Here is a 27905-nt window from a genome sequence, read left to right as displayed (position 1 = left end):
TAAAGCAATTGCCCTGTGCTTTTGAGGTCCATAGGTTAACTCTACAGAGTTTAATTAAAATTTGATAATAAGTGTCTACTCTAGGCAGGGAATTTCATTAATCTTCATTCTGGCCTATGCTAAATATGCCTTATAATTATCTTCTCCCCTTTTAAATCCTCTTCACATGAAGCAGCCTTTTCATTACCAATTAGGATTCCCACGTTGAGGAAGGAGATTCCCTATGCAGCCTCCTAAGTAGAAGGAGCTGTCCACACTGTACAAGAATACATTTGTATTCTACCAATTATCTTATTTTCTAAATAACTACATAATGAAGCCAAATTGTAAGCATGAAAAAAGATTCAAAGGAAAACTACTCTGGCAATGGGAACGATATGATTTCAGTCCCATTCTATTTGATATGAAGAAATAAATTCCCTTTCTGTTTCCTCCTTAAAATATGTACGGTATTGAGAAAATGCAGGTTCCTTGGGAGGCAGAATTGTATGTAGAAATTAGGTCAACAGGAAGCTTTATCAAAAAGTTCTGTCCTTTTCCTTGGAAATGGCACTTTAATACCCTTAACAGGCTTTCCAGGCTCCGGTCTTCCTATTCAATCCCATCCTCCATAGTACTGCGAAATTGTGTCATCTCTCCTTGTGAAGTGTTCTAACTCCTCAGCACTGCCTATGAGGCTGTTCCCTTCACCGTCGGAGCTTAACTTCCCTCTCTGGCTTCATCTGAGGCTCCTTGCTCATGGAGCCTATGCTTAAACTACTCTGAAGTCTCCTGCTTGTTTTCTCTTCTTAGAATGATCATCTCCTATTCTCTTTCCCCAGTAACTATCTGCTCATTTGTAAGCAGCTAGATCACAATCACCTTTGAGAAGCCTTTCTGGATTCCCCAGGTTAGCAGTTTACTCAGTGATCTTGCTGCACTGTTTGCATTCTTCCATCAGTGTGTGCACGTTGTAGCATAATCTGAATCACTGTGTCTCCCGCAGGCCCATGCTCCTCAAAGGCAGCGATGGTTGTCATACCTTTGGTGCTATTTCTGTATAGACTCATACTTGGTGGTCAGTAAAATTGGTCGAATGGAATTAAGCGTATAGTCACCACCCTCACAGAGCGCGGAATTTCGTTTGCCTTTTATTAAAGTTGATGGTTCATGGACCACATTGGTTTTTGTCATAGTCTCCAGTTGCATACAGCTTAACAAATGTCAAATAAATGAATTAGTTTTAATAATACTATAGAGCTTGTAATTAAGAGACACATGTTTTCAGACTGCAAAATTGTCTGCAGATTTTATTGCCTTGATGTTATAGAGATGTGTGAAGTGACAAAGAACTTCACATTTTGTGCATTTCTTTGGTCACCTTTTACATTAGAATGAATCACTCTTCACTTATGACTTTCGTGTGAACCTCACGGCTCTTCACCCTCAGCTTGTTGACCTGGGACTCGGCAATGTCGGCCCGCTCCTCGGCCTCCTCCAGCTCATGCTGGAGCTTGCGGAACTTAGCAAGGTTGACGTTGGATTGTTCCTCCTGAGGAAAGAGATGCATTTGAGAGAACAAGCAAACTTGACATTGACATTTGCTGATTCTTTCTGCCTTTGTTAATAGAAACAGGACAAGATGTGCTTCATAAATGAGATTCAAAAGTTTCTGTTGGTGACATACTTATGTGGGGGCAGGACATCCCACATACTTGCCTCTATGAATGAATGTGCTTACAACCCTCCTGCTCAGTCTCTCTCACTTGACTTTTCCTGGCAAACTAAAGACACTACAGTGACAACAGGGAGATCAAAGTAGCAGGAATCTGAATCAATCTTGTTTCTGTGAAATAAACTTTAAAAAAATAGGCACAGTGGGAATATTGGATGCAGAGAACCTTAAAGAAGCTTTTAGAGTTAACAGGATGAGAAAGATAACTGCAGCCACATGAAAAAGAAATGTTCTGAGATGGATTTATCATGAAGTTAAATAAGGCTTGGACTTCAGAGCCCTCATTTGCACATCCCCAGTGAGTGCTGGGAATAGCTGGGAGCTGTGGAATGTTTTGGATAGGGAAGGAAGTAGGTTGAAACTAGAAGCATATCTACACTAACATGTCTGGAAATTGCTTAATGAGGTCTCAGAAGAAATGAACCTGAATGGCTCCAGTAATTAGTGGTAAAAATGTTTATTCTAAATAAATACTCATTTTCCTACCTACTTATATATTCCCAGTTTTATATTCTTCACCTTAAACAAAGCCTCTTAAGTTCTGTGAACTTCAGGCTCCACCAAAGCTGGCTCCTGAACCTTTCTGTCTCAGCGTGAAAATACTCACAGCCTCTTCAGCTTGTCTCTTGTAAGCTTTAACTTTGGTTTGTAATTTGTCCACCAAATCCTGCAGCCTCAGAACATTCTTGCGGTCCTCCTCAGTCTGAAATGAAAGGGGTAGCAAATGATGTCATTACTTGAAAACAACTCATTGTTTCATTTTCTTGAAAGCTATTGGCCTGGAAAATATGGAAAGCCTTGTCACCTGGTAAGTGAGTTCCTTCACTCTTCTCTCATGTTTGCGAAGACCCTTCACAGTCTCAACATTGCGCTTCTGTTCATTTTCAACCTCATTTTCAAGCTCCCTCACCTGGAAGACAACAGAGGTGTTCGGTAATTTGGCTGTAACTAGCTCATGAACAGGCTGGGAATCAAATGAAGTGACCGGGACCCACCCTGGCCTCCAATTTCTGGATCTGCTTCTTCCCGCCCTTCAGGGCCAGCTGCTCAGCCTCATCCAGGCGGTGCTGCAGGTCCTTCACCGTCTGCTCCAGGTTCTTCTTCATCCGCTCCAGGTGGGCGCTGGTGTCCTGCTCCTTCTTCAGCTCCTCGGCCATCATGGCCGCCTAAGCAGCAGTAAAACAAAGCCAGTTGAGGGAGCTGCGAAAGCACGCCGAGATCCACGTTGACCATGGCGTCGCCCTCTGCTCACATCAGTGATGGCCTTCTTGGCCTTCTCTTCTGCATTGCGGGCTTCCTGGATGATGTCCTCCATCTCTCCCTGGATTTGAGAAATGTCTGTCTCCAGCTTCTTCTTGGTGTTGATCAGGCTGGTGTTCTGTTTCAAACGAATAAAAAAGAAGGGCAGCATATTTAATTATAACTATATACACTGTCATTTTTACTGCTGTACACAGGTATTAGTTATTTATCTAAGAAATATTCATAATAAAGACAAAAACAAAAGTTGATTCTAAGCTTATGCTTTTTCTTCTTTATACTCATATTTCTATTAATAAAAGTTCTCTTAAATTCTTCCAAGTAAAATTTAATTTTTGATGTCAAAGATAATTGACAATAGTCATTGGCTACTGTAACCATAAAGCACAACTCTAAGCCCAAGAAAAAATTTAAGGGATATTCTTAATATGTACACATAGCACTATACAGCTTATAATAAGTGGGTTATTAATTTTTAGCTGTTCATTCATGTTTGTTGGCTCCATATTTTAAAGCACATAAATGGCATCATTATTCATACACAAATGAACCAAGAATCCCTTATGTATTGGAAAGTTGACGGTGTTTAAAATATTTAGTCAAGTCAAGGATACTGAGTAAGAAAAATTTGCATTTAATTTGAATTTAAAATTATTTGTAGTAGATGGTAACATTTCCATGATGACTATTGCCTTATATTGCAACTTTTAAAAGGTATATAATAACATATGTATATTGTACAAATTAGTAGAACATACAAATTAACAAAAAAGACACAAAGAATAATTATTGGGTTCTCACTACCTGAGATAACTACTGATAACACTTTTGTTTATCCTTGTAGATGTTTCCTGTATATTTTCAACAGAAAGATCATGCTTTATATATTCTTTTTAAGTTGCTTTCTTCACTAACTACATTGAGAACATCTTTCCATGGCAGTAAATGCATACATACTGCAAGGCTGTGTATTAGCTGTTGTGAGGAGGTACCACCAGTTCTTTGACAAGTCCATTATAGACAACAGTGCTGACCAGCTGTAAGGATGGCCTCCATGAATTTGAACTTAAGGGCTTCTTTTTATATCCCATGAAGTTAACTTTATGTGCATACATGCTATGTAAGTATTACTTGGTGGCTTATTCTTTCTCCTCTGTTTTATTTGCTTATCTATTTGCAGTTTAGAGTTGCAAAAGACAAGGTGACCACTAATGTACATATGGTTATTAGTAGGTGATCTTCTGTGCTTTTGTACAAAAGTTTCTAGAACACTAAATTGTTTCAAACCAACATGATTATGCCAATCCATAAATGTACCTGTGGACCAGCTAGGACTCAATACATACTGACTGATGTACATTTTCCAGAACTTGAAAAAGGGACAAGATTGCCAAGATTACCTCTTCCTTTATAAATGAGCTTATCCTCTCAAATTATCTTTACCTTCAGGGAATGCATCTGGTCAGCCATAGTCCTGAACCTCACCTGGGTGTGCAAGAGTTGCACACGCTCACTAGCATCCAGAAGCTCTTGCTCTGCCACCTTCCTGCTCCTCTCAGTCTGTTCCAGGCATGCCCTTAGCTCTTCAGTCTCAGCCTGCATCAGGTTCGCTCTGCGCTCCACCATGGCCAGCTGTTCTTTAAGGTCATCTTGGCCTCTGATGGCATCATCCAAGTGTAGCTGAGTGTCCTGCACAGGAGACAAAGACTCTTACTCATGTTTCAATTAAAAAAATATAAATTTAGGGTCAAAATATACATACTTTGATCTTAGTACTTAGAGTATGATTAGATAGGAAAAATCTGCATGCCCCTTTAGTGACAAATTCTTTGTAACCTAGGGTAGTGGTTCTACTCAAAAGAATATGATGTTATATTATCTTAGATCCTGAATCATAAAAAAAAAAATCTATGGCTAAAGCTACAAAATTTTGGCTCGGGAGAGGATCCTTAAAGATGAGCCAGTCTAATGGTGCTATTTTATGTGTATTAAATATATATATAAACAAATATATGTATATCTATGTACATTAAACAAATGAAGTCTACATAAATGAAGTGATTTGTGTGGTGACATGTGGTAAAACGCTCATCCCTTCCTCTTTCTCCCCACCCCTCACCACTTATCTTTCTCATCAGGTCAGCTCTGTCCTGGGCTTTCCTGATTTAAACTGTTTTCAGCTGTGAACATAAACTTGGCAGCTAGTTACCATATAATTTAGATTTATGCATATAGTACTAAAATGTTAAACTTTGAATTCCACAACTATGCCCAGACTGTGTGTTTATCCCAATATACCTTCAGGATGCCTTGTGTATTTCTAAGGTTCCTTATCGCCTCGGCAGCCTGGCGGTTAGCGTGGTTCAGCTGGATTTCCATTTCATTGAGGTCTCCCTCCATCTTCTTCTTGATCCTCAGGGCATCATTTCTGCTCCTGATCTCAGCATCTAGGGTGCTTTGCATCGAATCCACAACTCTGAGATGGTTCCTTTTTAGCTGATCGATTTCTTCATCTTTTTCAGCAATTTTCCGGTCAATCTCAGATTTAACCTGATTTAACTCAAGTTGGACGCGAAGGATTTTGCCTTCTTCATGCTCAAGAGATGCCTTTTCAAAATACAACGTTTAGGTTATCTAAAGAGTTATTTTTTTTTTCTTTGTACAGAAGGCATTAAAAAAACTCACAAACTTTCATACATCTTAATTTAGCCTGTTAGTTCTGTATTCCCAAGGTACAATTCAATATTTCTCACTGAATTACATGAGTTATCCCCTAAAGGTTTGCTACATGATAGATCTCAGTTGCTATTAATTTTTCAATTTATCTATAATGCATAGGTGAGCAAATGAAACATGTACCTCTGCTTCCTCTAGGGCAGCCTGTAGTTCACTCTTCTCTTGATCTATTTGTTTCTTTATTTTCTCCAATTCATGAATATGCTTTCCTCCTTCTGCAATTTGCTCAGTGAGGTCAGAAATCTCCTCTGTAGTTTAATAACAAAATACCAAATTCAGTTGAGAAAAATAAAAAATTGAAAAGATATCTCCCTACCATTTTTGAACCAAAATGATTACAGAGACGCACGCTGTAAGTTCTTATTTTCTCTCTTGAGCGTTTCAAGCTGATCCAGGGATTCCTCGTACGCATTCTTGACCTTGAACAGCTCAGTGCTGAGAGAACGGGACTCCTTCTGGGAGGCCTCAAGTTCAGCCTGAGTTTCCTCACACTTCTGTTTCCATTCTGATAGGACCTGGAAGTACATCAGAAGTAAGCCTCTGTAACCAAGAATCATGAGCATTTCTCCCTAGGAAGCCGGTTACTGTGGGCTACCTTGTCAAAGTTCCTTTGCTTCTTGTCCAGGGCTGCACAGGCTGCGTTTGTTCTCTCCACATCCAGCATGAGGTCCTCCACCTCATTCTGGAGCCGCTGCTTTGTCTTTTCTAGAGAAGCACATTTGGCGTTCACAGCTTCCACGTGTTCCTCTGCATCCTGCAGACGCTGGGCCAGCTTCTTCCTGGAAAGTTGGTCATTTGATTACATGGGATCAGAAAGTTACCACAGTAAACTTTATAAAGCTGCTGACTAGGAAAGCATATTTTCCTGAAGATTTTTTGCTCCTCTGTCCACAGTTGTTAAGGTTTTCTAAAGTATCTTCTCAGTACCCATTTTATCCCTGAAGAATTCTGTTTTCCCTAGTGAATTCTTGTATATTTATCTCAGGTGTTGTCAAACATAGTTATGAGGCCATTTTTTTTTTTGTATGTGTGTGTGAGAGAGAGAGAGATTATTAGTAAGCGCTTCAGTTGAGTGAGCCATGGCACGGGAGGGTGTGAGGGTGAGGAGGAAGGAATAGCCATGAACAGGAGGCAGACCTTCAAAGAATGTTAGCACTGAATAGAATCTTGAAACACTTTCTAATACGGTCTTCCTTACACATGAGGCAACTGGCCCAGAGTGACATGTCTAAGGTCTCACAATTATATTTTCTGGATTTGCAAGTTACAAAGTTATAAACTTGCTGACTGGATTTGTCCATCCCAGACAGTAAATCTTATTCCATTATTCCATTTCCCAAATAAACTCTAAAGTCTTATTCACCAGCCCACACTCTTACCTAGAATTCTCCTTCTGTAAATGCTTGCCAAACCCTCTCATTCTGTTTAATTCTAACTACTGCTGAGATCAATCAAAGTCAGGGGCACTTCCTTCACTGGGAATATAATGGTTATTTTCCTTCCATGTGTAGCTCCCATGAGTTTTATTTTACAAAAAATGTGTGTCGCTAGTGAATAAGTTCATTGATACTTGTTAGTTAAATGATGGCAGGGTATGATAGCCTTATTCTGAATTTAAATACTGCAGGCAGGGATAAACTGATTACTGTTAATTATAATATAATAATATGCCAGATAATTTCATTGTCTCCTTACATTAAAAGACATTAATTCTACTTGATTCATAAAGGTATGCTGTTAATAATAAATTCATTTTGGGTGGAAGAAATTTAAGATCCATTTGTAATAGACCAGAATGGGAAGAGGGCTCCCATCTTGGTCCATTCACCAGGGGACATACACTAGGTTGTAAGAAGAATATGGTGGAATCCACCACTCAGCAAATAGGCTGAAAGCCTTCACCTATCTCCATGCCTGGAATATTTTTTCTTTTATTTTACTTCTGCTGTTTTTTAACTTTTATTTCTACCCCCCACTCTGCACTAATTGTCTGTACTTGGCCTCCTCCAGCTCCTCTGTGCGCTGGATGGCGTCCGTCTCGTATTTGGTCCTCCACTGGGCCACCTCGCTGTTGGCCTTGGACAGCGCCCTCTGCAGCTCGGCCTTGGCTTCCTGCTCCTCCTCGTACTGTTCCCGCAGCAGGTCACAGTCGTGGCGGGCTGACTGCAGGGCGTGTGCCAGGGCGTTCTTGGCCTGGACCAACCAAAGCGTGTGCACTGTCAGCTTACGTTCTGATCATTGATATGCTCTATCTGAAGTTCCATAGCATGTCATGCTGCAAAGTTCACGTGACTGAAAGTATCAGCTGGGGAACTCTCACCTTAGACTCCTCTTCTAGCTGCCTCCTTAATTCCTCAATCTGTTGTGTAAAGGCTTGTTTGCCTCGGGATAGCTGAGACACCAGAGCTTCTTTCTCATCTAGCTGTCGTGAGAATTCACCTGCAAAGGACAAAACATGAGCAATTTAGTTCTGTTGTGTAGTGGAGAATAATTTAAAGAATGAAGTAACATTAGAACTTTCTTACTCCCTGATGAATAACTCAAGAGCTTTGATACTGTTGAAAAGGTTTTCATGCTTTTTCAAAAAGGGAGTTTAATTTTTTCTCAGTTACAACTTATAATCATTCTTTGTACCTTCTCACACTAAGAAGATGCAGGAATAACCAATCAATGATAAATGGGTACACATGACCTGAGAAATGGGTTGTGTTCCATTTCTTAGGTGGAGGTTTGCCTTTCATTCTTCATCTCTCCACAGGCTGGTCCTGTTCACATACTGACCTGATTCTGTGTGTAAACGTGCCTTTTGGGCTGACAATTCATTTATTAAGCGTTGTTGCTGCTCTTCCTTTGTTTTTACTTCACTAAGCTGGTCCTCTAGTGTGCGGCACATTTTCTCGAGGCTTCCCTGTGGTGGTTAAGCAGAAAACAGGAAAAGATTTCTATTTGTAAGTCAGGGATATGGGAATCTGTAACTAGTTGTTCAAAGGGCTGAGTTTTATTTACTTTCATATCTGTTTCAAAGCCCCGTGTGGTGCATTGGATAAAGAGGCATATTATTTTGGCTAAATGAATAAATAAATTTTTGTGAATAATAATTAGATTATTCTCTTTTGGAAAGCATCAACATCATTTAAATTTTGCATCATCTAGAGTATGGTTTTAGGTAAGCATTTTTTTTCTGTAATTGTGTTCTTTCACTGTAATAGAGACAAAGTTAAAGTGATTTCTACAAATAAGTCATGAAGACTGAAATAATTCAATATAGTGATGCCTCTTAGGAATAATTTTAAAATTTGACGTAGCATCTAAAGTTTGTACAGTTAGATTAGATAAAGTCATATATAAACTCTATCATTTTGAATCACTGCAAATAAAGATGAAAAGGAGACAAGTTAATAAAGACCTTGGCTTTAGCGACAGTCTCCATGTTGCTGGCCAGATCGTCGATCTCCATCTTCATCTCACTCTTCTCCTTCTCCAGCTTCTGCTTGACCCTCTGCAGGTTGTCAATCTGCTCCCCAAGCTCGGCCACGCTGTCTGCGTGCTTCTTCCTCAGCGTGGCCGCCGTGGCTTCATGCTGCAGGGTGGCCTCCTCCAGGTCCCTGCGCATTTTCTGGAACTCAGCCTCCCGCTTCTTGTTCATCTCAATCTGGGCCGTGGTCGCCCCTCCGGCTTCTTCCAGCCGCTCGCTGATCTCCTCCAGTTCCCGGGAGAGGTCAGAGCGCTGCTTCTCTGCTTTGGCCCGGGAGGCCCGCTCCGCCTCGATCTCCTCCTCCAGCTCCTCGGCGCGGGCCTGGGAGAAACCCAAGCACATTAGCAGAAACTCATCTCAATTTCAAGTATTTTGGGTGTGCAGAGAAAAAAATGGAGGTGAGATGACTCACCTGCAACTCTTTGATCTTCTTCTGTAGTTGAATTTCTACTGCCTGCTCATCTTCAATTTTGCTTAGCAGATTGCTGATTTCAAATTCTTTCCTTTCGACAGAAGAAAGAACAAGACACATTAATACTCATGAATTGAAAGGTGATACCATACAGAATTTTTTTTGAAGTCCCTACTTTTTGAGTTTCTCATCAAGTTGCTGTTTGTCATTCTCTGTATCCATCATGGATTCTTGAGCCAATTTTAGGTCACCCTCCAGTTTCCTCTTTGCTCTCTCTAGATCCATTCGAAGTTTCTTTTCTTGCTCCAGAGACCCTTCAAGCTAAGGAGAAAGTCACTGTGTTACACATGAAAGTTTACTTAAAACAGAAAAACCTTTCAAGTGGATATTAAAGACACACTTACATCATCCACTTGCTGCTCTAGCTTGATTTTAGCTTTGGTCAGGGTGTTGACCTTGTCCTCTTCCTCCTGCAGGTCATCCAGGGTCTGCTGGTGGGCCTCTTGGAGGGCCTTCTTCTCCTTGGTCAGCTTAGCTATGGTTTCGTCCAGGCCTGCCATCTCTTCTGTGAGGTTTTTCACCTTTTGATTTGAACAAATTATGGGAATGTTAATGACATCCTCTTGTCTTGATGAAAAATATGATTATATCTTAGGACAATGTCAGCCTGAGATGGAAAACTAGAAGCTAACCCAGGCTTATGTAGCTGAAAAATATAGGAGACGAAGGTCAAGGCAAATAGAAATGGTAAAGACTGAAGGTATGACATAATTTTGACAGTATTTTCCTTTCATGTTCAATAATTTTAAGATTACATAATTTTCAGTTAAAATACTTTAGTAACGAGCTAGCACTTAAAAGTACTTTAAAATGGATCATGATTTGTACCTTGTTCTCTGTGGCATGTTTCTCCTTCTCAACCTTGGCCAGTGTCAGCTCAAGGTCATCTATGTCCTTCTTCAGCTCTGAACATTCGTCCTCCAGCTTCCGCTTCTTGGCCGTCAGCTCGGCATTGATCTCCTCCTCATCCTCAGCCCTCTCAGTCAGCTCTTTGATTTTTGCCTCAAGTTGAATTTTGGTTTTAATCAGCTGGTCACATCTTTCCTCTGCATCAGCCAAGCCGTCTGCTTCCTAAAAGGGGAAATGAGACATTTTCATGTGTCTAAGCTTAATCTACAAACACATAATTTACTAAAGGGTGGAAACTTCCATGACTCACCCAGTTTGGTCAACACATGCCAGCTAACTTGCCAACTTTAAAATATGATAACAGATTTCTTCCAGATATCTATGCCCAGAAGGTCAAATAAGGAAAAATGGCCTTTTGGCAGAATCTGTACATTGGTTACTTTGGAAAATTCATTTATTCATTCGAGGACTAAGTTCTCTCACATTTGAGGGGTGATTAATCTAGCCCTTTTTTTTTTGTGCCTTGGTAAAAACAACATAACTTCTATTTCATGCACAAAATATTCACCAAGAATAATTTAAGAGAAGATCCTATAAAGGAAGGAAAATGTCTATGGATATTTTTGTGACTTTGCTCACTGATGACCAAACTATGTATGAATGCACATATGAATATATGTAGCATAATTTATGACTGCATCTATTGCTTCTTTAGGTCTGGGTCTTAGTGGTTTTGAAGGGCAAACAGCTACAACAAATGTTTCGGTAGAAATCATTTGTTTATAACCTTAAAAAGATTCTCATAGCCAGTCATATAGTGATTGGATGATAAGGTGAGGTTGAACTGTGCAATGTATAATACTCACAGATTGAACTTGGAGCTGTAAGTCATTTTTCTCTTGCATCAGAACTACCATTTTCTCTTCAAGTTCTTTCCTTTTTGCCTCTGACTTAGCCAGCTCTTCTTTGGTCTTCTCAAATTCTTCCTTCATGTTGGCCATCTCCTTCTCTGTCTCTGCACTCTTGAGGAGGGGCTTGATCTTGAAATACAGCTTCATCCAAGGCCAGTGCTTCACATTCATGAAGGCACGGACATTGTACTGGATGCAGAAGACAGACTCTCTGTAGGAAAGAAAAAAGATGCAAATGAAGAAGAATGTAGAAAGTGACCATCCCTCAACAAAGTACAGACCACACTGCATTCTGTTATGACCATGTGAAGGAGGAGGACCTGTACTTGGTCCCTCACCTCCTCTCCATCATCTTCTTGAACTCCACTCTCATCAGGTACCCTCTGCACACGGCTTGAGTGCGTGTGATAAGTTGAGCCAGCTTTTCATCTCGCATCTCTTCTAGAGTTCCCAGTAGGCCAGCTTTAAAGAAAACCTTGCCAAAGAACAAGTTAAATGTTATTTCTACTAATGAGAAAGTCCAGTGGTGATGAAATTATGGCAGAAATTTCAGTTGTTTGTACCTTGGTGTGACCAAATTTGTACTGGGTGTGGTCAATGTCAATGGACCCTAGAAGTTTCTCAGAAGCCTTCTTGCTGTCAATGAACTGACCCTCTGGGATAGCACTTGCATTTAGAACCTTGTATCTGTCAGAATAAAAAGTATAACAATGTGGGTTTTCTTCATTGAAAAAAAAAAGGTAGAACTCTTGATAGCTATCATTTGGGAAAAAAATAATAGATTGACTTTTGCAGAAAAAATTTCATCACAACAATCAAACCTGCTTTATGTAAAACTTGGGGAGATATGATGAAAAACTTACGGTAACATAAACCGAGTTGCCTTTCTTTCACGATCACTTTTCAAATCACTGCATTTCAGTTTTCAAGGAAAAGTTTAAAATGAACTATGTCACAATTTTGATACAGACTAACACATTGAAAGGGAGAAATGATGAAACAAAAACCTCTGTTTGAAGTCTGCATAGAGGATCCTGCTGGGGAAGCCCTTCCTGCAGATGCGGATGCCCTCCAGCACGCCGTTACACCGCAGCTGGTGCAGCACGAGCTCGTGCTCCATGGCCCCTAAAACACAGCAGAGTGCGCCTTCCTGAGAACTGACTTTTCACCCTGTGCCTGTTGGAGTATCTCATGCTCTTGTTTCTTACCAGGAGTTTTGGTCTCATTGGGGATGATGCACCGCACAAAGTGGGGGTGGGTGCTCCTCAGGTTCGTCATCAGCTTATTTAAATTCTCCTATAAAACATATAAAAAGCTTTAAAATAATTCCTAGTAACAAAACAGCAGCAGAATCACAGAACTCAAGAATGGACTAACAGTTACCAAAGGGAAAGGGACTGGGGAGGATGGGTGGGAAGGGAGGGATAAGGGCGGGGAAAAAGAAAGAGGACATTACGATTAGCATGTATAGTGCGTGGGGGGCACGGGGAGGGCTGTGCAACACAGAGAAGACAAGTAGTGATTTTACAGCATCTTACTACACAGATGGACAGTGACTGTGAAGGGGTATGTGGGGGGGACTTAGTAAAGGGGGGAGCCTAGTAAACATAATGTTCTTCATGTAATTGTAGATTAATGATACCAAAAAATAAATAATAACAATGAACAGTAAAAAAAAAAAAAATTCCTAGTTGCATCTACATGAAAGTCCCTATCTATAATCTGTAGTTAATGTGCCCCATTTCATGAGTTTTAATCAGCTGTCTCAGTGAAGAAAAAATCACAGTGGTCAAGAGAAATCATCCATATGGAGTATAGATAGGAAATTACAGATTACACAAAACCAGGCCATTTCAACTTATTTTTCTCAAGCTCTGCCAATCAGAGAAAATTTGCACTGAGACTTTGATCATGTGAAGTAGATGTAACTGAATACAGTGAAGGTTTGATTTCATGTGAAATTTGTTTGTGTATCTTTTAAATTGGGGGCCTAAAGGGGAAATGTTCCCATTTATTATAGGGTTTGGTGTGAAGAGACAGACTGTGGGTCTTCTTTTTTAAATTTTTTCCTAAGGCATTTTCCTGATTTTTTTTTAGTACATCACTACTTTTTTTAGTTTCATCATGGATCTTCAAAAACATTTTTTTTAAAGCTATGATAATTTGATTTTTCTTACAAAAATAAGCTTTTAGAATTTAAGAAAATACTGCACCCTGAAAAGAGCTGACACCGTCTGGAAAGAGGAACCCTTTTTCTTGCCACCTTTCTTTCCACCACCACTTTCTGAAAAATAAAATAGAAAAATTAAAATTATTTGCAAAAGCCTTCTAAGTACTCTCCATAGACATCAGGACTGCTGAAATTCCCTTTGGAATTTAAATTTGTGGTCATTCACTTGTATCATATCTATTCTTCTTTCTGTATCTTTCCTCCTTCAATTGTAGATTAAGAAAAAATAAACATTGACTCACGTTATAGGCATTGGGAAAACAATAAAATCAATAGCAAAAAGCAAGGACTGTGGATGAAAAGGGTGGTCGTGGGGAAGGGATGGGACTCCTCTACTCCAAATCAGCAAAGCCTGTCCCCTGAAGGAAGGGCCTGGGAGATGGAGCAGTCTTGCCTCCGTAACACACATCCCCCGGAGAACAGGCAAGGGTGCGTTCTTGGTCCCAGGTCTCAGGGAGTCTCTGGTAGCCTGCAGAGAAGTCCTCTTTCCTACTTGCTGGTGCCTCCATACCATTCCTTTTGCATCTGGTTCTTGGGAGACTTAAGGGAACAGAGCTCCAATTCCTCAAACATGAGTGCCCTGACAAAGGATTTCCTCCTCTCTAAATTAGCTGGGTCCTTGAAGGCTCCAGTACTGCTAAAATAGTAGAATTGAGCTGTCTGATCTGGAGCAAGTCTTCATCTCTCTGGGTCTCACTGGTGAAATGAGGCCGGTGACTAAATGATCTACAGTCAGCTTTAGCTCTGAAGGGCTGTCAGTATGAGACTGTGCCACACTTACTAAGCATCACTTGCTTTTCTGAGACCCAGATTGGCTAGTGTTTATGTTAGGCTTGGCTAAACTCTTGTGTTTGATAAACAGTATATTCCTGTCTTGTGCTTCTAGAAGTATAGTAATGATATTTAAAATGACCTGCTTCAGCAGTTTGAGCCCCAGAGAAGAGGTAAGCCAGAGTCTTCATTGCAGACTTCTGATACAGCCCGACCACTGTCTCGTTCAGTGGGTCCTTGTTCTTGTCCAGCCAGCCGGCGATGTTGTAGTCCACGGTGCCTGCATAGTGGACCAGCGAGAAGTGGGCCTCGGCCTTGCCTTTGACCACCTTGGGCTTCTGGAAGTTGTTGGACTTTCCAAGGTGCTGCTCATACAGCTTGTTCTTGAAGGAGGTGTCCGTGGCCTTGGGGAACATGCACTCCTCTTCCAGGATGGAGAAGATGCCCATCGGCTGAAAGTAGGAAAAAAGGGATGATAATGATGAGTCCCTCAGAAAAATATGCTACAGTAGTTTATGTACTTGGTAGAAGCCTGAAAATATAATGTTCTAAAGGAAACTTGGGATGATCAGAAATAAAATAAGTATGATCCTATGTTACTGCCTCTCTCTTTTGCTGAAATGTGAAATAATTGTGTATCCAGGACATATGGGAAATATGTTTCTTAGAAAGACTGAATTTAAAAAAGAAGCCCATCTGTGACATTTGGCAAACTTTATATGTTCACAATATAAAATAAAAATCCAAAGCTGAATTATTCATCCCCAAAATGTATATGTCTAAGTCTTTCTTCCCTGCCAACACTGTAATTTTACCTTAAGCTAGATGCTACCAAAGTATGAAGAGAAGAAAGATGTTGTATAATAACTAAAAATGATCCAGTCCCAGCAGAAAAGGGTTGTATTGTCAAAACTCTTTGTACGCTAAGCCGGGTTCTCCATCACTGTGGAGGCAAGTGATGATAATTTGGTTTAGCTTTGTAAGTAGACTGACTTCTCTCAGTGGTAAATTTGATCTGAAAGAGTGATAGAAGATTCAATACTGATAATTTTGCCTCAGTCACAAATTGTTTTCCCAAAGCTATTTTGATGTTCCAGAAACTGAAATATTAGGAAAAAAACTATATAGTTTTTATGAATAGTAGAGATACTATATTACCAGATGAAAATACCTTTTGCCCAAATTGGGAAGGCCTAGTCTGCTTTTACACTCTCATCTTTCATACTTGTATGAATTTTGACATGAGTATTTGAAATTTTCCTCCATGGCTGTTGCATTTGCTTTTCCCTTCCCACTGCTTAGGGTAGAGTTCACACATAACCATATACTTTATTGGTGTCAATAGGTCTGTGATGAATTCCCAATATGCTTTTTTTAAACTGAAGTATAGTTGACATATTAGTTTCCAGTGTACAGCATAGTGCTTTGGCATTTATATATATTATGAAATGCTCACCATGATAAGTATAGTTACCATCTGTCACCATACAAAGTTATTTCAAAATCCATGACTATATTCCCTATGCTGTACTTTTCATCCCCATGACTTATTTATTTCATAACTGAAAGGTTTTACCTCTTTATCCTCTTCACCTATTTCACCCATTTCCGCACTCCCTTTCCTATGGCAACCAATAGTTTATTCTCTGTTTTTATGAGTCTGTTCCTCATAAAACAGACTCATAAGTCTCACTTGCTTTCCTGAGACCCAGATTGGCTGGTGTTTATGTTAGGCTTGTTAAACTCTTGTCTTTGATAAACAGTATATTCCTGTCTCGTGCTTCTAGGAGTATAGTAACGATATTAAAAATGACCTGCTTCAGATCATTTTTATTTTTTTCTTCATTTACATTTTTAGACTCCACATGTGAGTGAAAACATATGGCATTTGTCTTTCTTGTTCTGACTTACTTAATTTAGCATAAGGCCTGCTAGGTCCAACCATATACTTTGTTGGTATCAGTAGTATATGATGAGTTCCCCAAACACTTTTGAAAGTGTTTAATGATTGCTTGATGAGTTTTAACATACTCAGAACTGATGTATCACCCCACTGATAATGAGGAATTCAGGACTTGTTTTCCAGGTAAACCGCAGAGAGGTTTGGTGTTTGTTCAGTAGTCATCATAGTTGCATGACTGCGACAGTGGACGAGCTAACCTTCCAACCTTGAACACATCTTGACACGTCCTGCCGTGATGCACATGAAGGATGGATGATGTATGCACAATACACCATCATGGGTTCACGGCAGTTAATTACTACTCTGCATCACAATACTAGCTATAATTTCATTCCTTTCTCCCATGCACATGAAATCATATGGGGATAAAAGTGAGGGAGAATGAGGCTATAAGAGGAAAAAATGGAATCCCTGTGTCTATGTTTGTGTGTGTGTGTGTTGCCACTATTTTTGTACAAAATACTTTATGCATTAACAACAGATCACTTGTGACACACCTCACAACTGATCAGAGTACAGAGGATGTGATAAAACACTGCTTGTTCTTGGAGAATTGTGATTGCAATTAAGCATAAGGAGGTGGATTTGTTTTTCAAGTTTGGAAGGCTTGAAAAGTCATACACACCTTCTCGATGAGCTCGATGCAGGCAGCCAGGTCCATCCCGAAGTCGATGAACTCCCACTCGATGCCCTCCTTCTTGTACTCCTCCTGCTCCAGCACGAACATGTGGTGGTTGAAAAACTGTTGCAGTTTCTCGTTGGTGAAGTTGATGCACAGCTGCTCCAGGCTGTTGAACTATGGGAAAAGATAAATATAGAAAGTTACTCCTGACTTAAGTATTTGGATCTACAGAGTAGCAACTGATATTTTCTTCTGAATTTAAGGCATTTTGGTTTATTACATTATAAACATCCAGAGTGTTTTCTTAATATATGACAGAATACTAAACAAAGGAGAACTGACTCTAAAATACTTTGCTTTCCAAGTAACTGCATGAACTCATGCATATTAGGCAAAATGCTGTTAAATGAGGTTGTCTTTTAAATATTCCCTTAGAATAACTTAAGGAAGTATTTCTGTGTTTATCTGCTTTGATCCCAGATAAATGTTGAATATTATAATCTTTCATGGACCATTCTTTCAGACTTCTAGACTGGAAAGAATAAAACTCCCTTTTCTTATTTATTCCTGTTTACTCGTTTCTGTAGACCCCTGTCAAAGACCTTTCTGTACCACAAATTCCATTTTGTACTTTTTGTAGAGATACCTTTACATGCTCTAACAAGATGGATCACCTGATTGGGGATTTCAGTTTGCTAATTTTCTGTCAGATCACTACTCACATCAAAGATCTCGAAACCAGCGATGTCCAAGACCCCGATGAAGTACTGCCTGGGCTGCTTGGTGTCCAGCTGCTGGTTGATGCGGGTGACCATCCACAGGAACATCTTCTCATAGATGGCTTTGGCCAGAGCGCCCACTGCATTGTACACCTTCAAGAACAGTGGTAGTATAGTTTTTATAATTGAAATGATGACCCTTGACTCTGCTTGTGGTAGTATAGTTTTTATAATTGAAATGATGACCCTTGAGTCTGCTTGTTGTTCAAAGAGCAGGGGGTTTAAGTCATGCTTACCTGCTGCACAGTCTGGCCTTTGGTGACGTACTCATTGCCGACTTTGACCCTGGGATAGCAGAGGGCTTTGAGCAGGTCAGCAGAGTTCAAGCTTGTCAGATAGGCTGCCTTGTCAGCAACTACATGAACAGGTGAGAGTGGTGAAGCTGGCCGTGGCTTACACAGTTTAAGGTTTCAATGACAATGACATAGGAAAAAAGTTCTACTCAAAGAATAATGTGCAAATGTGGTAAAACCTATTTCCTTGTTCATATTGCTTCAAATGCAGTGCCACCTTTCAAGCCAGTTTCAGTCTTTTATATTTTGTGATGATCATTTGGAACTTGGAGAATTGATGCTTTCTCTGTGTGATATTTAAAACACAGCAAAAGTAGACCACAGATAAAAAAAAGTATGGGAGACTTTCTACAGGAGTAGCAACAGGAAAATTCCGATTTTTTTTCCTTCCAGTGCTGCACGTGTGCACACAAAGTAGTCACTGGAATAAAATGTTTAAATCAAATGGCAAATACTAGCTAACCATCAGTCAGTGAAGAACGGAATGGGCAGAAATCACATCACCACAAATGTGCTCAGTCATGAAAGACCTCAGGCAGTGTGTCATGTATTTCCCCTAATACTTTCCCCTCGGTCAAACAGGTTAAAGGAAGGAAAACCATGGTCCCTGCATCAGAGGAGCTGATGGCATCTGTTCTGGCAATTGGTAACAGGGAGTGGTACCTTCCGTGCCATCTGGCTCTGCCTGCTCTTCCCTTTGCTTTTGCTTGAATTTCATGTTCCCATAATGCATCACAGCCCCCGTGAGCTTGTAGATGGCCACTTTTTCATCACTGCTGAAACCCAGGATATCCACGGCACTCTGTAGAAACAGTTGAATTTAACTCACCTCACAGTTATCACCATGGCAGACTCCCTGGGACATGGGGGCCTGCTTCCCCACTTTTCCCTCCTCGTGCCTTGCCTATATTTGGCTAGCACTTTGCCATCTTCCAAAAGCACTCATACATATCCTTTACCACTTTGGTCCACATAGCAACACCAAGAGGTATGCATTAGTCTTCCCATTGCATCGAGCGGACAGTAAAGATGTTGTGTGACTTGTTCACGCTCACTCAGCTAGGACTCAGAGCCACATCTTTGGATACCAAGACTGGAGGTTTTCCTATTTCTCCACATTAGCCTGGTCTTGTTCCACATGCTTCTCACTGTCTCACGGCTTTCCTTGCTGCTTTTCCCCAGTCTCACAAAACTCTGTTTTCTCCTTTTTCTCTTATGTCGTGGGAGCCTAATACATAATCAGAATCTACCTTCCTACTATTGGGCATGAAGGATGCAGCTGGGGAGAGGATGTGAAAACAGCGATGGCCCCGAGTTTTTCTCCACATGCCTCTCTGATATCAAGTCATAGCTCAGCTGGCCATGAGATGGCTGGCAGTGAACTCTACCTGGTCATTATTCATGTATCAAAGAGACATTCTTGAAAAGAACTTTTTTCTTTAATTGAAATATCTTTGTGTCTTTTTTCTCTATCAGAACCTTCTCAGTTGCCCATGCTAAGCTTTGAAACAGCTTACACGATGGGGGCAGGCATCCGGAAGGTAGAGGAAAGTATGTTTACTTACTACTCTAGTCTCCTAAGACCCATTTCCCAGATTAGTGCCTTCCAGGTTTAGCTCATTGACTCAACCTGTTTACAGAACTTAGACATTTTTTACAGAAGTCCTGGAACAAGGCTGCTCATTTTCCTTTTAACCTCTGACACCAGAGGGTCTTTCTCAGCTCCATATGACTTTTGAAATCTGAATTACAGAATGAGTTACAGAGAGTAAAAGCTAACTATTTGTAAGATAAAGGCACACAGTTTACAGACTTCTTGAAAATAATATTTTAAAAGAAATAATATTTTTGCAAGCAACTTTCAATCCTATTTTGGGAATGTTGAGATATTTCTGCTGGTATAAAGTGAAGAATAATCAAAGAAGGTTGCCTATTCAGAAATGCAAAAGAAAATATGAGATATATGAAGTATATGTATAAAGAAAATAAGCCAAAGAGCAATAATCCTTAAAAAAAAAAGAGGGAGACAATCAATAGTTTCAAAATGTAAAGTCTTGTATGGAGTGTTTTTGATGTAGACTATCTATTTCTTCTGATGCTGCATAGGGAGGAGCCGGCTGTGCTGTGAGCCCAGAGAGGTGCATTGCAAACAAAGTTTGTGTGTACATCTGACTATAGAGGAACTGTGGGAATTCCACATTCTGTCATAAAAAGTGTAAAAATATTGTAGCTCTTCTCTGGATTCTTGGAGGTAGGGGCTGACATAAAACAGAAGAGAAACATTCACTACTGGAGTATAAAAATTGACCTAGAATGACCAAAAAAAAAAAAAAAAGCCAACTAGCCAAGGAATATGAGACCTTTAAGGCATTCTAATACATGGGGATAGAGAACATTGAAATATCCCTTAACTCTATTCCAGGGAGTAAGAAAGCCTGAAAGTTAGTATGGCCTATTTATGGTCTTTCTGCTAATGCTGCCCACTCTCATGGGGGAGAGTACTGTATACTGGAAGAAGAATGTGTTTTTCCTGCCTTGCACCTGCTACTTACATCTGTGGCCATCAGCTCTTCTTGATCATCAATGCTGGGCACTGTGATTTCACCTTGACTTACAAAGGCAAAGTCATACGGGTTGGTGGTGATCAGAAGCATTTCTGTACACATGGGAAAGAACAAATACAGCCAGAAATACTTGGGTCATCAAAAATATTTCAGAGGGACTTCTTAGAAAGGCTGTTATTCTGCCTTGGTAGATATAAAGATACTTCTTACCAATAAGTTCTGGTTTTTTATTGGACATGATTTGATAGAATATGTGGTAGCTCCTTTCAGCCTTTAGCTGGAAAGTAACCCGGGACTTCTCCAGCAGATCTGGAAAGTCAGATTAAGCACATTTGAGAGGAAAGGCCACAGTAGAAAATTAAGCATTTGAAAAGTTCACACAACACAGGAAACAAGAATGTTCAATATATATCCCCAAAGACAACGATTCTCAATCACTAATATCTGTTAACTCACATGTTTCAATATCTGCCGAAGCCAGTTTGCCTGTGCCTCCAAAATGGATCCTGATGAATTTTCCCTTAAAAAGGCAAAGGATGACTTATTGTGCATATTAAATGGCAGGCATTATTTCTTTAGCTATGGACCAAATTGGTGGAAAAGATACTGATACCCCACGTACAGAGGGCCTGTGCCGACCCCCACATGAGAAGGAAGAGCAGGTGACTCACAAAGCGGGAGGAGTTGTCGTTCCTCACGGTCTTGGCGTTGCCGAAGGCCTCCAGCAGGGGGTTGGCGCTGATGATCTGATCTTCCAGGGTCCCCTTAAGATAAGTGAATAAGATAGGTAAAGAAACCCTGGAAAAGATGAATGGCAGTCTGCTAAAATAACTTCCAGTTGGCCCCCTCCCCTCCCCAGGATTCTGTGACTTCTGGGTGAGTCTTTCTGACACGAGGGAGAAGGAAGACAAATTGGTGAGTGAGGGGGAAGGATTTAGTCCCACTTAGTCACCTGGTTCATAGTTCAAAATCCTGTCATGTTATTGATGTCCAATCCAAAGTTTTATATAGTAATAATAACTTGTCATGAGATTTCCAGTTTTTTAGGAGAAATGACATAAAATATAAATACATAAAATCCTTGGTATTGTAAGACTTAACTGAGAAATGTTCATGAATTCATGTTTCAGGCAGCAATGCTTGTGATGCCTCAAGTGTGTTCAGAATCTTATTTTTCTGCTTCCTTTCCCTTTTCTACTCTCCCCCCTTTTAGACATTGCAATGACACAAAGTAATGGAAAGTGGGGCACTCCAGTGACATGACCTTGATTTCTATATCACCCTTTTTCCTTCTGATAAAACTGTTGTGATAACTTTTGCCTATTGAACCTAGCAGTACATCTCATCCTCAGAAGCCCTTCCAAGGGCTTATTTCCCAGACTCTGGCATAGCATGCAACTGGTAGCTATGATTCTGAAGTACCTTGGTCACATTTTTAAAGGTCTATTTAATCTCTTTCGTACTTGAATGAATTTCCTCCCCACCTGTATTTTGCCTGGAGTAGGTTCCTCTTTTTTCTTCTCTCCAGTAACTGCAATTGTTGCAAAATACTGGATGACACGCTTGGTGTTCACAGTCTTCCCTGCACCAGATTCTCCACTGTCAAGTCCACATGAAAGAAAAAGTAAGAATCTTAGGTCATAGTAACCACCACAATGATCAACACTCAACAGAAAGGTGTGAAATCTACATACGTGATAAGGATGGACTGGTTCTCACGATCTGTGAAAGAGAAACCAAAGAAATATTTTTAAAAAATAGCACATAGATTAACACAGTACCTGTGAACTCAAAGTTGTCTTTTAAACCTCCCTGCTCATAAAATAAAGAGCTGTATCAACTGGTGCTTTATTTGTTTCACAAGATTCTTTTTGAAATAAATGGGAAAAGATAATGCTGATTAATCAGTGTGTTAAACTCCTGTTACCTTTAATGTGATAGATATGTAGCACATTATTTCACCATCCCATCTATGAGAATGATCTTTCAATACCTGATGAGTAGTAATACTTGCATGTCTCATTTAGTCATCTGGTTCAGTTCAGAATCCTGTCATGTTACTAATGTACAATCCAAAGTATTACATGGTAATTGTGATAGCTTGTCACTATAAGATTTTTAAAGCTGCCTTTTTTAGGATGGGTGACATATTAGCTATAATTAAAGTGCAGAGTTGATGCCTAAATTTGGTTAGTTTTGAGTTGGATTTGGATTAATTAATTTGGAATTTAGCATGAAAACCTTATCTAAATTCCCTAGATTTTTGGAACTGGTCTATTCTAAATGTATTCCCCCCATTGTTGTTATTACTATACTATTAATTATTGTACTAACTATGTTAGCATCCTATTTTTTGCTATTATTATTACTGTTATTATATTTGTGCTGAACATTTTATTCTCAGTACTGTTACTGTCTCTTCCTGTTACTAGTATATAAGTATTTCACAAATGGCTATAGAAAGTGTAGTTATGGAGTCACTCACCAGTCAGCATGAACTGATAGGCGTTGTCGGAGATGGAGAAGATGTGGGGCGGGGCCTCCTGGCGCTTCTTGCCTCGGTAGGCAGCCACTACCTCGGGGTTGTACACTGGAAGCCACTTGTAGGGGTTGACAGTGACGCAGAAGAGGCCCGAGTAGGTCTGTGGGAAATGACAAGGTTGCTAGTTGGCAGTCACCTCATTAATCTGCCTTGGAAATACTGCTCTAAGAGCAAGGTGGGAGGGGTCTGAGAACTGCAGCAGTTCTCACAAGGCTACTTGATTCATTCATTTGCTGCCGCCCTCCAATACCCACAGCTGCGCAAAATGCTTCCGTTTTCCAAAAAAAAATCAGCATTAAGTAGATGGTTTTCACATGCACATTTTCAAATACACCAGAATTTATAACACTAACCAATGATTAGTCTTAAGACAGTATTGTAGCAGCCAATCTGAACATAAAGTCTTTGTTTCAACCAACATAGTACATGGCGTTAGGGAGAAGGAACTTGGAGGGGGCGCTCACGTAGATCATCCAGGCTGCGTAGCGCTCTTTGAGGTTGTACAGCACCGCGGGCTCGTGCAGGTGGGTCATCATGGCCATGTCCTCGATCTTGTCATATTTGGGAGGGTTCATGGGGAAGACTTGGTCGTCCTTCACGGTCAGAGTCTGGCAAGAGAAGACCAGCACGCATCAGCCAAGCAGTAGAAAAGGAGCAAGTACGCGTCCCATCCTTTGATGTTACTTACAGCCCCAGCATCCGTCTTCACTGTCACCTTCCCCCCTTCCCTGCTCTGAATTGTACTTTTCACGTAGGACTCCTTAGCTTCCACCACAAAGGCAGAAGTCTTGGCGTCAAAGGGCTTATTCTGGGCCTCAATGCGCTCCTTTTCAGACTTTCGGAGGTAAGGAGCAGCCTCCCCAAAAGCGGCCATGTCGGCGTCGGAACTCATGGCTGCGGGTTGTTGGCGGCAGTGCGGGCACCAGGCGTACCTAGAGGGAAGAAACGGCACGATGACCCGGGGTGGGCGTGGGTGGTGTCCTGTTGCTTTCTCCCTGATGTGCTTCAACCCCCATGCTGATCTCACTGCTGCTTCAGGGATCTTTCCTACGTGCTGCAGAAAGGTGCCCAGAGGTCAGATCTTTGATTTTTTTAAAAGCCTTATGTTGGTGGTTTAATTTTCATGATATTTTGAGCCTCCATTCCCTCCTCAGTATTGTAAACCTTAGTTGAGAAATGTGGGAAGAATTCACATTCTCAATCAGCAACGTTTGTGGTGCCCCAACTGTGTTCAGAATCTTCTCTTTATATGTCTCCTTTTCTTTCTTTTCCTTTTACCACTTCCCCTCTTCTGACATTGTGATGATACAAAGAAACGGAAAATAACTGTTGCCAGTGGCTTTATAATATAAATGAACCATTCAAAAACTCAAATATTTAGGCAAATTTCCCTCCTGCACCAAATTATTGAAACCGGATGTATAAATTGGATGTAAAAGTTATTAAAGTTGGATGTATGAAAAGGTACGTCTGTTCTTTCAGGACATACTCCGGATTGGAAACCTGTAAGCACAATAAACTCCTAGGTAACTGGCATATAGTAGGTAAGTAAAGGGGCGGTGAGCACAGTGCCACAGATGGTTTTGTCCTAGGTCAAAATTAGGTTCTTAAACTGTGTGAGAGTCAGCAGTATTATCAAAACAGAAGATAACTTTAAAAGGTTCTTGAAGAAAAACAACACCTGAACTAAAAAAGTTTGTAGTGATTGTATATTTTTAGTCTATGTTTTGAGCTGAATTTCAGCATACCAGATGTTTTTATCTGAGTCTTATTATTTTAGGTCTCTCTCTTTTCCCCTCCTCTTTTTTTTAAATACCAATTCTGTAAACATCTCTCATTTCAGAAGAAATTAAGTTTCAAGCCAAAACAAACTTAAAAAATTTTCCCACTGACAAATTAATGACAAGAAAATATGTCCTCTTGCCCTGATGGCAAGTACAGGGTGAGTGAGCAGCTAACAAGGGTGACTTTTGTGGGGCAGAGGAGAGGCTGGTTCCTGGGAAGCCCTGTCTTGGTTGCCAACCAATGACAACAGCCTCAACCTTTCGACAGTTTTCCAGAAGGCATATTGGTTTTTTGTCATCACATTAGACTTCCTCTCGACTTAGAGTGCTATACAGAGCATTTGCCACACACGCTCTCTCTAAAAGCAATCTAGCTCACACCTGTGAAAGTCTCTTGGTGAGACAGTGAAATTTAGACACATTTTCAGGGGATAATGTTGAACGTTTAAAGTCAGGGTATTTTTCTTTGAATGAGCAGTGTTATTCTGTTAGGTTATTTTTTTGTTTCTGTGTCTGTTTTTACACCAGGCAATTTTGAGTTAACAGCACACTACCATGGAGAGATTACTATAGTACAGTGTGTCCACAGACGCAGAATCTGAGCTCAGTGGTTTCCCAGCTTGTGGCTCACAAGTCCCCCAGGGGTCCTCAGAGTTGTTGCAGGGAGTCTTGGATCCCCCTGCACAGTGATAATTGCCTCAAGTTTAAATAACCAACATGACCAAGCAAACAATATGTTTTCTATAGTTTTCTAAGTGAATATGCCTGCTGAATAAACTGTAACTAATTTAAAATAATTATTAAATGCATAGTAGGTATTCATCACGATGCATATTCTTAATGTAATACTGAAAGGAAGGTCCCAACATGTGGGGTTGGAGGATGCTGTTAAAAGTTTGATTCTGTGGAGAACTACTTGGAAACCACTGACTTAGATCATAGACAGCAAGAGCCTGAGAGACGCTAACAGGCAACTAAAACCCAGACTCCTCATTTTATTCCTGAGGAAAGTAAGGCCCAGAAAGATGAAGGGTCATTCAGTGTCACAGAGGTGTAAGTGGTGGTGCTGGGACATGAGCCCTGTTCTCCTTAAGCCCAGGTTCAGCGCTAATTCCACAACACACTGTATTTCAAGATACGTAAAAGCCATCTGGCTTGACTCAGGCAACTAGAGTCAGTGAAAAGCTTCCATTGGCACCTAGAAATTTTGACTTCCAGATCAACACATTGCTGATTTTACCATTCAATTTCTACAATACATTCTTATTGGTTAAGTTGAAATGGTAGTTAACATTAAATATTACATGTGATCATTACATCTTTTATAAACTTTTTGAACAACATGTGAAAGACATGGCATTAAATTTTGTTTGGTTAAGTGGCCCAAAAAGTCAAAATTTCATGAGAAGCCATTGTTGAAGAACAGTTGCTCCTTGTATCCTATTCCCAATACTAAACTAGAAAATAAAATGGTAGGTCTTAAAGGCATAGCAATAAAGACTCATCTGTTCTTAGAGCATAACAATAAAAAATTACACTTACCTCCTGTGCTACCAGATGAAGAAGACGGCAGGCTCAAAGCAGATAACCCCTGTTGAAAGATAAACAGACGAGAATGCAGATTCTCTTTTTTTCTCATTTAATCACAAAGTACAATAAAATCACAGTGTAGTAATTACATTGTGTACAATGCCATCCTTAGGAATGTTGGAAAGAAAAATTAAAATTTGGTAAACAGCAGCCATCTCCTGTAAGTGAATAATTATCATCATTATCATAAGGAATGTAAGACTGGCCAAGTGTTCTATCACATATACATACCTTAAAGAACTTTGAGGAAGGACGGGACAGAGGCATCTCAACTCCACTTTTATAGAGACCATTCTGCAAACACAGCATCCATCTCAGCTGTCCTAGTTGGGAACCTACTTGGCAAGACCTTTTTTGGCAATCTGCACAATATTCGCTGACTGTGGCTGTGAATGGATATAATTAGAAATATTCCTTGTCACCTATAAATAATTTGAGGGAGGATAATCTAGGGTTCTTTATAGGCATTTGATAGGGGATGGGGATCCAAGGCTTCTAAGGCTGTTTCTCCAGCTTTGCTGTTGGATCATTCATCACAGACTTCAAAGCCAGGTTCCTACTCACTCTCCTGCCTATAAAATTGGCCTGACAGAATGAGCCTGACACCAGGAGCTGAGGACTAATTGATTTGTTAGTGCTTAGAGCCGTTACGGAGCTTGGATGAATTTTAGGTCTGACACTATGATTGGAAGCAGTGAGTGGTGGATATTAAGGCAGAAAATTCCTAGCCTGGATCCAGATTTTAGAAACACTGGTGATAGATTCTTTTAAAGTCTGAAAGTCTGCACATGAAGAAGAAAGTGAATTATCAGCTTAGGCAGTGGTGATGGACTAGTGGTGGAGACATGAGGGACTTAGAATAGATATAAACACTTCAGTTCCTTCTTTGGAGGCCTCCAAAGAAGATATCAGCTCATATGTTTGCACCAAGGGGACGACAGGATGCTGTGTGATGTTCCATGCCATGTTTCCACCACATAATGGAAGGAGACTCAAACATGCATTCCCAGTTCACTGGCAAATCCTCATGCCTAGCTGTAGCTCTGAGGTGGGTATTACTGTTTTTATTTAAGGTGGGAGGAAAGACATGGTACCCACAAGACTCTCTGCAGACTGAGAAGATGAGCGGGCCATCCCATGTGCCCCTGATACTTGGAAGTTGGGTTTAGGTGGTTTTGCCACATGCCCAGCTGTTGCTGAATATGACAGGAAATATTTCTACTTTAAGTGTGTCCCTAAGATATGGTGTGATATTTTTGACCATCATCTACTAGCTTAAATTGCTGATTATGTGATCACAGTTTTTATACATCCCATTGACTTAGAATTTCTCTGTAACACATTAACTAT

The 27905-nt window shown here is 40.3% G+C and overlaps 1 protein-coding gene and 1 long non-coding RNA gene across 2 annotated transcripts in view; one reads left to right on the top strand and one right to left on the bottom strand.

Annotated features, from left to right (window-relative positions):
- Window positions 1-1260: 1260 nt before the first annotated feature.
- Window positions 1261-26881, bottom strand: MYH4 (myosin heavy chain 4). The gene is made up of 40 exons (XM_037026968.2): window positions 26787-26881; window positions 26508-26556; window positions 23870-24113; window positions 23646-23789; window positions 23125-23281; window positions 22334-22361; window positions 22124-22238; window positions 21311-21403; window positions 21096-21159; window positions 20850-20948; window positions 20628-20731; window positions 18739-18877; window positions 18019-18137; window positions 17726-17875; window positions 17007-17177; window positions 14561-14870; window positions 13631-13701; window positions 12626-12713; window positions 12425-12542; window positions 11981-12104; window positions 11756-11892; window positions 11373-11628; window positions 10486-10728; window positions 10002-10178; window positions 9773-9918; window positions 9598-9688; window positions 9117-9506; window positions 8492-8618; window positions 8031-8149; window positions 7707-7903; window positions 6306-6489; window positions 6060-6225; window positions 5834-5958; window positions 5273-5581; window positions 4460-4663; window positions 2967-3092; window positions 2710-2880; window positions 2520-2624; window positions 2322-2417; window positions 1261-1531 (listed from the first exon to the last, which is right to left on the bottom strand). The coding sequence occupies exons 3-40, from the start codon at window positions 24071-24073 to the stop codon at window positions 1379-1381; spliced, it is 5820 nt and encodes a 1939-aa protein (XP_036882863.2). The 5' UTR covers window positions 24074-24113; window positions 26508-26556; window positions 26787-26881; the 3' UTR covers window positions 1261-1378.
- Window positions 26882-27008: 127 nt separating this feature from the next.
- Window positions 27009-27905, top strand: part of LOC118974017 (uncharacterized) — a 32326-nt gene continuing 31429 nt past the window's right edge. Inside the window, exon 1 of the long non-coding RNA XR_005063609.2 lies at window positions 27009-27603. This is a non-coding gene — a long non-coding RNA (uncharacterized lncRNA). The remainder of the gene's footprint in view (window positions 27604-27905) is intronic.

Source organism: Manis javanica, chromosome 4, assembly GCF_040802235.1.
Source record: "Manis javanica isolate MJ-LG chromosome 4, MJ_LKY, whole genome shotgun sequence".
Lineage (NCBI taxonomy): Eukaryota > Metazoa > Chordata > Mammalia > Pholidota > Manidae > Manis > Manis javanica.
The sequence above is the reverse complement of the archived record's forward strand: the minus strand, read 5'-3'. Positions and strand labels throughout refer to the sequence as shown.

Excerpts from the sequence above, each read along its gene's own strand:
- MYH4 (XM_037026968.2), bottom strand. The coding sequence starts at position 24,073 with ATGAGTTCCGACGCCGACATGGCCGCTTTTGGGGAGGCTGCTCCTTAC. Across the intron at positions 12,714-13,630 it reads CGGTGTCAGCTCTTTTCAGG|GAGAATTTAAATAAGCTGAT; the intron begins GTGCAGTATTTT and ends TATGTTTTATAG. Across the intron at positions 4,664-5,272 it reads ATACACAAGGCATCCTGAAG|GACACTCAGCTACACTTGGA; the intron begins GTATATTGGGAT and ends TCTCCTGTGCAG.